Source organism: Octodon degus, unplaced genomic scaffold (assembly GCF_000260255.1).
Source record: "Octodon degus isolate 3935 unplaced genomic scaffold, OctDeg1.0 scaffold00049, whole genome shotgun sequence".
Lineage (NCBI taxonomy): Eukaryota > Metazoa > Chordata > Mammalia > Rodentia > Octodontidae > Octodon > Octodon degus.
In genome coordinates, this window is record NW_004524625.1 from 11,320,484 (window position 1) to 11,329,978 (window position 9,495).

Sequence of the window (9,495 nt, forward strand, 5' to 3'; positions counted from 1 at the left end):
TTTTTTTTGGTAATGGGGATCAAACTCAGGACCTGTTCCTACCAGGCAGGCGCTTATGTCACTCAACTATATCCCCAACAGTCTCCCAAAACATAGATGATATGATATCAAAATGTGAAACTCTCGGTAAGGGTAAGCATTACTTTCACAAGTCACATACAACTGAACTTTAAATTTATTCCTCAGGATGTGGTGCAGTCCAACGTTTGGAAAAGCTTTGCTTCTGTATGTTACTTAGTCATCTCCTAACAAATGCTGCAACACCTCAGTCCACAGACACTTCTGTTTGCAAACAATTCAGTTTTCAAACCAATGTTTCTAAGTAATTTTGCTTCCATTCCCAAGCTCCACATTAGAAGACAAGGACAACCATAGCCCCTTGACCCACACAAATGAAAATGTAGCCATCCTCCCAAATTATAAACAAGTCAAAGTCTTGACCCACCGTGGCTCCTCACCCAATTTGTCAGTTCACTACTTTAATCCTAAACATAGTCCATAAACTAGTACTCCCAAACTTATTTTGTGAAGAGTTACCAAATGTCATTTCCAGCATCTCAGCCCAAGGATGGCAGACCTTTTAGAGCTTTCAATGAAACAGAGGCATCAATTGTCCTCCGAGAAGAAATGCCATGAACGAGCCACCCATTCTCCCTGCTGCTTACCTACGCTTACGTGATCGCACCCCCCGCACGCAGAGGTGCTAAGCACGGCACGCACGGCAGCGTGAGTCACTAATATTCATTCACCATCACTCCCGGCACACACTGACATACCAAGATGCCTGCGAAGGCAATGGAGGTGCACCTACACTTAAGACGTAGTTCCTGCCCTGCAAAGCTTACAGTAGGCTCGTGTAAGATCTGGGAAGGTGTGATCTGAGGCTCAGAAGAGCTGAGGCATGCAAAAGGCCTTAACTCTGCAAACAAGATTCAGCTCTTGAGTAAGCTGCCTTTCAAAGATGTTCAGGATTCAAAAGCAGTAAAACTTCCACAGTGACCAGTATTACTTCTTGAATGATACTGATCAAATTCAGAAGAGTTGAGAATTCAAGATCAGGACAGGAAAAGACAAAAAGAAGACAAATACGTCCAAAGGATATAGATCGATCGATCGATCTATCTATCTATCTATCTATCTATCTATCTATCTATCTATCTCCTTTGTATATATCTTGGTACAACTCGCCCCCAGTCGCCAGGATCCCAGGTGCTGACGCTGGGCCTCTGGCTTACTGTGGGAACTTCTTGTAGGTCTCCTGCTGTGCTCTTGCCCTCTGAAAGTCAGCTCTGCACAGAACAGCCTGAGTGAGTGAGTTTAAACAGGGGTTGACTCAAGTGATTTTTCTGCTCAAGACCTCTAGCTGTCTTCTTTGCTGTGAAGATTTTAACTTGATAGGATCCCCTCTGTTGATTCTTAGAACTATTTCTGCACAGCTGGGGTTCTACTCAGCAAATCCTTGCCTTGGCCTGTGATTTAAAGAGTTTTAAATTATTTTGTCTTCCAGCAGATTGTTTTACCCACTATGGAAATCAATATGTAGAATGCACTAAAACTAAAAACTAGAAATAGCACTTGACCCCACTATTTCCCCTCTAAGGATCTTCAAGAGTTAAGTATGTCACGTTACAGGGAAACATGCTCACCCATATTCAGAGAAGCAACTCGGAAATGGGCTATATTCCCACCTATGGATGAATGGATAAACAGATAATGGAAACATGATATTTATACATAGGGGAGTACTACTCTGCCATAAAGAAGGATAGACTTGAGTCTTTCATAGGCAAATGGATACACATGGAGACCAACATATTCAGTGAAATAAGTCATACAGTTTAAATTATCACACGGCTCCTCTTACATCTGAAACCCAAAATATAAACAGCAAAATAAAAAATAAGTAGGAAGCGGTAGACCTTTTTCAAATGGGAAGGGGAATAAGAGATGGAGAGAGGGTGAAAAAGGGAGAGAAAGAGGATTAAGGAAAAGAACTAAAAACCTGGAAATCGAGCTTTTGCACATGAGGAGGGTTCCAGAAGAGCAAGGAGGGGGGAAGTGCAGGAAGCCAGAAAAGAGGGAGGCCATCTTAGTGCATGTGCCAACCCCCGCGGTGACCAGAGTCATTATGCTTGAAAACGTGCTCTAGGAAAACAGAATTTAAAATGCCCTTGCTGCATCTCCTCATGCGTCAAATCCCACAAGACTTTGATATCCCCTAGAATATCCATTAGGTTTATACTCAAAACCATCTCAGTGGGATCTTCAGCAGCCACTTTACCTAAAGCGAGCGAGACGCCAACTTCTCCACTAACAGACACTTCACTCTTCTTCCTCTTGTTTTCTCTCTCTCTCTCTCTCTCTCTCTCTCTCTCTCTCTCTCTCTCTCTGCCCCTTTACTCGTCTTCTTAGCACTTATCCTTACATACTATGTACTCAACTATCTTGTGCATTGTTCTCCTATGTTTCTCTAGCACGTAAATTCTATAAAGACAGAATCTATTGTCTATTTTATTCCATTCCTTATTTATAATATAAAACTAAGTGTCTGAGCCACAACACATCCTTGTTATTTGGTGAAGAATGGATGGAAAATGTAAAAGAATGATTCAGGCCTGATTCAGGCCATTTTTAAATAGAAATAAATCTAAGGAAAGAACAGGAAGACATATAAAATCATATTCCTTATTTGATTCCTTATCTTATTAAAAAGATTTGCGGTATCTGGAAACAGTAATTGTTACAATTCACATACCTATATATTATCTTCTTAGGAAGGGACTAAAGGGTTTAGAGTGGAACAGGCCAGGTTAAACGCTGACATTATTGTTATTTAACATAAAGCGAATCATTTTGGTTCCACAAACTTCAGTTTTCTCATCCATAAAATAATAATGATAATAGTGTTTACATCTTAGGTCCCTAGAAAGTCTTTTGAAAGAATATGTAAAAGCTTAGGTCTCGCCTACATCTCCTATGAAGAGCACACTAAACTGAGCAGTACTGTTACTGTTCAGCATGCTGTTGGGTTCATTTTTAAATTTATTTTAAACAGAATAAAAAAATAACAGATAAGACATTAGAAATGATACACAATTAAAAGAAAAACAAGGTGACAGGTTTTCAGCAGTGACTGTTATGTCGTACACTGCTGGCTTCCATGCTTATATTCCACGACCAAATATAAGCATGGAAAATTGGTGAGAGTAAAAATTTTACGCTTTAACTGCTACCTTCCAAAAGCCAATAAAAATTCGTAATACCATCATCTTCACTGTCCCGTGAATATCCATACATGACTTTTCAAATTGTTCTATTAATAACTCATATTTAAATTTTGAATTAAAGAGCTTATTAGAAATTATAAACCCTATTCATTGAGTAGACTTAAATAATAAAAATCTCACCCACTGAGTAACCACTTGGAGTCTACAATTTATTGATCTATTGAGTGTTTAATGCATTGCTGGCATTTTGAAAGAGATAATTATTCAACTGGAGCCCTGACAGGAGCCACCCCTGACTCTCTACGAGCCGCTGGCATTCCACTAACTGTCCACGCATCCTGCCTCACAATCCTACCTATGGCCCTGCCTGCCATAAGTGAGGTACTTGCTCAAAGCACCGGTATGAGCAATGGATCACAGGACGGAGCAATGCGGAGCTTTCGGGGCAGAAAGAGAGTTTCTGCAAGTTTCTCTTTTGGACTGTCCATTGATTACTTTTTGAGTTTCTAAATACAAATAAGTTATTAAAAGTGAAGAGCATCACATGTAGTTCGTGCTTTTAAAATGCTTAAAATGTAGTTGGGGTGGGAGAAGTAACTAAATGTAACCAAATTACACAGGGCACTATAAGCTGTGCTGTTATGGATAACGGAAAATTGCTCAGTAAGTCAAAAGAGGGGAAAAGTGGAAGAATTAGGATGACTAGCTTCTCCTTGGAAAACACACTGCTTGTGCTATGGCTTAGAGGAAGAATAAAGCTTAGACGAGCATAGCCCGGCACAGAAGGCATCCCCATTGCCGGAAACAATTTTAGCAACTGCTTAGAGCCAGGGAGCGTGGAGTCTCTACAAAGAGAAATCCTACTGACTAAGTCTGGTGGAAATGAGTACGGTGAGTAGATAAATTCTAGTGTTTAGACATTCAATAAGTTGTTTTAATGTGAATTGATTCCCTCCAACCTAGTTTTATAACCTGGCTGCACAGATCCAAAAGAATATTTGATGGAGAGCAAGTGGTTTATAATCGCCAAACCCAGTATCCAATCCCAAGTCCATGTAACTTCAAAGTCTATGTATGATTCTTTTTTTTCTCAAAATAATTATAAAGAATTAAGATAAGTAAGTGATTTGGAAAGAGCCTGACTGAATAAAAAACATGGCATCTCTGACTCAGTGAATCCATTCATTTAGCAAGTATTGCATTTATTGAATACCTATTTTGTGTGCGGCATTGTTCTTCATGTTGATGGTATGAAGTTGAAAAACAGCAAGCTGAATTCCTGTCCTCACAGAGCTTATATGCTAGTGTATGTTCATGTATGGCTATGCCAGTGATCGATTGTGTTTGCATCAAATACAGGTATTTTTTTTAAATTGGACTCAATTTCTAGAATTTTCTAATGAAAGCAACTCCAAAGCCTTACTGTTACTTGATATTCTTTAGTGAATTGATTCAACTCCTAAGCTGTTCTAAGAAACATTTTGCACAGTCATTTCACATCATTATAATAGCTAAGAGTTCATACTACCCTACTTTACAATGAAGAAAACTGAATTTTATAGAAGGTAGCAGATTCCCTGACTATGCAGTACACGAGGAAGATGGACTCAGAAGTAGAGTTTTCTAAATGCCAAGAACACATGGTTTAAAATCATTGTTATACTTTTGCTAATGTTATTGTACTTTCTCCCAAGGAATTTCAAAAATGAAAAAGCAGAATCCTTAAATCCAGGCAGGTAGTTTTACTGGAAAGACTAGAAAGCCAAGGTTCAGGAAACCCAAACCCTGACCCCAACCTACCTCTGACACAGATAAACAGAGAAATTGGCCATTTCCTCCTCTATCTTAATTCTCTTATATATGATATTAGTCTAATGCTTGCAGTCATGTTTCAGGGGTTGTGGACTTGTGAGTATACACATAGGTACTTTTGTGGCCCAGTGAAAGAAGGCAAATACCGAGATAAGGGACACAAAATCCTTTAGAAAATTATCATCAATATCACTACTTTAGAGTTGTATGAGGAGACAAATGAGATGGACTTCCCATGTCTTCTCATCAAAGAGGCATTCTCACTCATCAGAGCCAATTTTACATCAAAATGGACCTGCTCATCTACCTAACAGTCATATGGCTTCTTTTTGTGTAAATCAAATCATATTAAATTGTTCTAATCATATCCTATAAAGTTAGAACAAATCCAAGCCAATAAGCTATGAATCTTCATTACTCAATGTGAAGCTAACAAGGAAACACAGCACATAATTAATACCCTATAATTAGAAGTTCTCAGTTCTTTTTCTTCTGTGGAGAGCTCTTCTTCTAGAAAATAGGTAACAAAGGAACACAATTTTCAAAGACTTAAATTTGATGATTGCTCCATCAGTTCAGTCATCTCAGTCTTGCCCAACTCCATACTCAATCCACTACAAACTATTTGCAGCTCCTCAAAGTGTTCTGAGCTTCAAGCTTTTGTCAGTGCCTCCACACAGCTTGCCTTCCTCACTCCAGGATGCCTGGTGACACTCCATTAGTTGTCAGTGTCCCACCTAAGGGTGACCTCAGTGAAACCATTCTTGATCAGCAGTAAATCTGGACTGTTTGCTTGGATGTTATAATAACCTACTACATAGAAGTCCACTGCAGGTCCTATAGTAACTACAAGCCCTGTTATATGTCTCTGTCTTTTCCTAAACTGGAAACTTCCTAGAGCAACGACTATTTTCTATTAATCTTAGAATTCAAGATTAGCAGTAGTGTATAAATTTAGCATAACACATAAATTATAGTTGTCAATCGAAAGGCTTCAAGAGATGATTGATTAAGTAAGTGGTAACCCAGGAGTCATTCACACATCTGTGTGTGTCTGTGTGTGTGTGTGTGTGTGTGTGTGTGTGTGTACATGCACACTGGTGGTCCAGATTTAATGTCTTGATTGATTGCTACATGAAAAATTACAATAGCTTAAATCATGCCATTCTCAAAAAATCCTTTTGAACATAGTATTTTTATAAACGCTCAATTGACAAAAAATACTAGGAAAAAAGGCTGTGACATTAATAGTTTATTCTGTACAGAAAAAAATGGGCAAGAGATGTTTCTATCCTTTGAATTTTAGTCACCTTAAAAATTTGGATTACCATAGCAGTAATCACATCAAATCATGCAAACATCAGAAACTAGACACCAGAAGGGAAACTTTATCAGAATGAAATAAGTAGTTCTGAGTAGAGTGGAAATAAAATAAAACACTTCAAAATATAAAAATAATGCAAATGTTAAAATTTTATGTGATAATGTATGACACCAATCTGGTAAAACGTTAGACTGATTTAAACTGCAAACTCATTTACAAACCTTGCTATCTCAAAAGAAAAGATAACCACAGAATAAAATTATAAGTAAAACAGGAAAGCACATGAGTAATTATTGAAATGTTCTAAACATTTAAACCTGGAATGGATTGACTCACATTCAAGCAAGATTATATATGTGATACGTGGCAGCACAGATGAGCTTGTGTCTTGCGGTCAGTGTCTCAGAAGTATTTATATCTCAGGACAGATTAGTCAGGAACTGAGAATTCATTAATAAATCATCTGAACTTATATAAGGCATTGCTTGAAGTCTTTCCATTCATTTACTTATGAATAAGTGAGAAAAATGGAGAGCTAAGACTATAAAGACAACTATTAGTGGTTAGAGTAGAGAGAGAGTTCCCCAAGCTCACAGCAAAAGAATGAGAGACTGGGTTTTCTTGTATTTCTCAAATACAACAATAAAATATTAAGACAATTGTTAAGTCTTTGTCTAAATTGTTTATGGTGCTTCTTCTGAAGAAAGCCTTCCTCTCTTTTCAACAAATGAGGGGGGAAACATGAACAATTCACTAATCTTTCTAAATAATGAGTATTATGCACATGATTCAGAAGGCGAGGTAGTGATAGTGAAATCCAAGCTAATCTGTGGCATACTCTCCCTGCTTTTAAATATGTTTCTATGTTATTAACTCCATATGTATGGAAGAAAAAGGACCACTTGAGGTTTTTTGTTTTTGTTTTTGTTTTTGTTTTTGGTGGTACCGGGGATTGAACTCAGGACCCTGAGCTTGCCAGGCAAGCACTTATTCTACTGAGCTATCTCCCCGGCCCCTCAAGTTAATTTTTAAAGTAGTAAAAAGTCAGTTTTATAGAACTCCACAACATCATCCACAGCCTGCTTCCTGGCTATACTTATAAAAGAATTGGTCATCAGAACACAAATACTACCTGTTTGAAATTCAAATGGTAAACAAAAAGGCTTACAGGGGCACGAGCAACAGGGAGTTCTCCAGTGAAACTTGTAAACACACAAAAAATGAAACTTTAGTACCCAAACACATTAAGCACTCCCCCAAGAAAATAAAAGAAGAAACACTCTACATTGATCTTTACTTTTAAGATCCCTGTTGTAGGTATTAAGTCATAAATGCCTCTCAATATTTTTTTCTCAAGCAATTGCTTTCCTTTTTCAACTTCCTTTAATAAGAAATACAAGCTCCAAATGTTAACTGAGGATGCAATTCACTTAAATTATGCAACTGGAATCCCACAGCTGGTCTAGCTGGCTCTGTGCTGAATGAACAGTGTCAGAAAGCCTTTCCAATAAAAACGCCCTAGCTCATGACAAGGGGTAAATCTCCCAAACTTAGACTCAACTTTAGAAGCTCATTAGCTACACAGCAAGCAAATGTCAGTGGAGTGACAACCCGGGGCAGCGGCGCCCCCGCAGCCCAAGCAACCAGCCCACCCAGAGCTACTGATTTGTACGATTAACATCGCCAATTCCCAATGACAATTACTTGTTTATCAGCACAGAATGGTCAGGTATCCCGCAGATCACATTCTAATGTCATTACAGCCACTAGATTTAAAGCCCCGGCTCTTAAACAATTAAACTGCATGAACACAGGCAGCTTAGAGCACTTTTTGAAAGAAAGACTGAATCCTAATTCAAAGCGTGCTCTGTAGCTTTTTGTTGTTGTTTTTGAACATCCTCTGGTTGCTCGGTTCTGGCCTAGCTAAACAATTTTCATCTTTTCCTGCCCCCCGCCCCCCAAGAGTGAGCTTGAACCTGAATGGCAAACAGTTAAAGCTGAAGGTCACTTCCCAGCAGCGTTCCAACGGGCTCCCCCAGCCCGGCTGCTCGGCAGCAATAAAACAAAGCCTTTGCAACCACCTGTAATAATCTGTCTGCTCAGCCAGCAATCCGAAAAGTCCTGGAGCTACACTAGGTAGACATTTTCTGCAGCTGGCTTAACATGTAGATTGTGCCCAGTTGCCGCCTCGCCTCCTCTTACCTTCACGTTAGTCCGGAGTGCACAGTAACATGCAAAGAACATTGCAGTAAATAAGGAGCATATGGACCGGTGTTCAGCTTCTCAGCACAGCGCAAGCCCCACACACACGATCCTGGGCATGTGCTACTAAGGAGCATCCGTTCCCTCTGTCAGTTTGAAAATGCATTGATCTCTGTTTTCTCTGACTACAAAACGACATGTCTTGAAGGCACTGAGTGAGAGCTCAAAATCTCTTCATTGGCTATATATAGCCTTGTGCCCAGTAATTTCAATTAGCTGAGAATTCAGCGTCTGAAAGTTAAGACCTCAGTTGCTTTTCCTCCTAGCATTTTAAATCACTGGATTTAAAAAAAAAAAAAAGGAGGGGGGAATGAGCTCACCCAGGAAGGAGGGGGGAAAGGTGAAGAATTGAAATTTAACCAATGAGTTACTTATATTTCTGAAGAGCCCTGCTGCTATCCTATTAGATACTTTACAATAGGATTGCATCTGGTGTACTGTAAATGAAGAGGAAGCCCTTTTCCCTGTGGAGGTTTAATAGAAACTGCATTATATTCCAGGCTATTCTGATGCAGCACCCTGTTTGGCAAATGCTACAAATCACTGCAAATACGTCTCATTCTGCTTCTCCCAGGGGAACACGGGCAAGACCAAAGGATCTCTGTCTCATAAAGTCCCCTGAAATGTGACCTGGCTTTCCCCGGGTGCTCTGTAGTTATAGGGCTGGGAGATACCACCTTCTCTTACTTCCCTGCCCTGTACGCTCTCCTATGTCTTCCAGGGCTATCTGAAGTTGCTAGGCTTTCTGATAAAACAATGCATGTAATTTTCCAAAACTACAGTATACTTCATTGGTAAGAGATGACCAGCAACAAAAGGGGATGGGACTGGACTGAAGGCAGAAGGTCCCGGGGGACAGTACAACCTCAG

The 9,495-nt window shown here is 39.3% G+C and overlaps 1 protein-coding gene across 1 annotated transcript in view; it reads right to left on the reverse strand.

Moving 5' to 3' along the window:
* Positions 1 to 8,885, reverse strand: part of Dlg2 (discs large MAGUK scaffold protein 2) — a 1,516,571-nt gene extending 1,507,686 nt beyond the window's left edge. Inside the window, exon 1 of the mRNA XM_004632548.2 lies at positions 8,566 to 8,885. Coding sequence (XP_004632605.1) covers positions 8,566 to 8,607 — 42 coding nt within the window. The 5' untranslated portion in view covers positions 8,608 to 8,885. The remainder of the gene's footprint in view (positions 1 to 8,565) is intronic.
* Between the last annotated feature and the right edge of the window lie 610 nt (positions 8,886 to 9,495).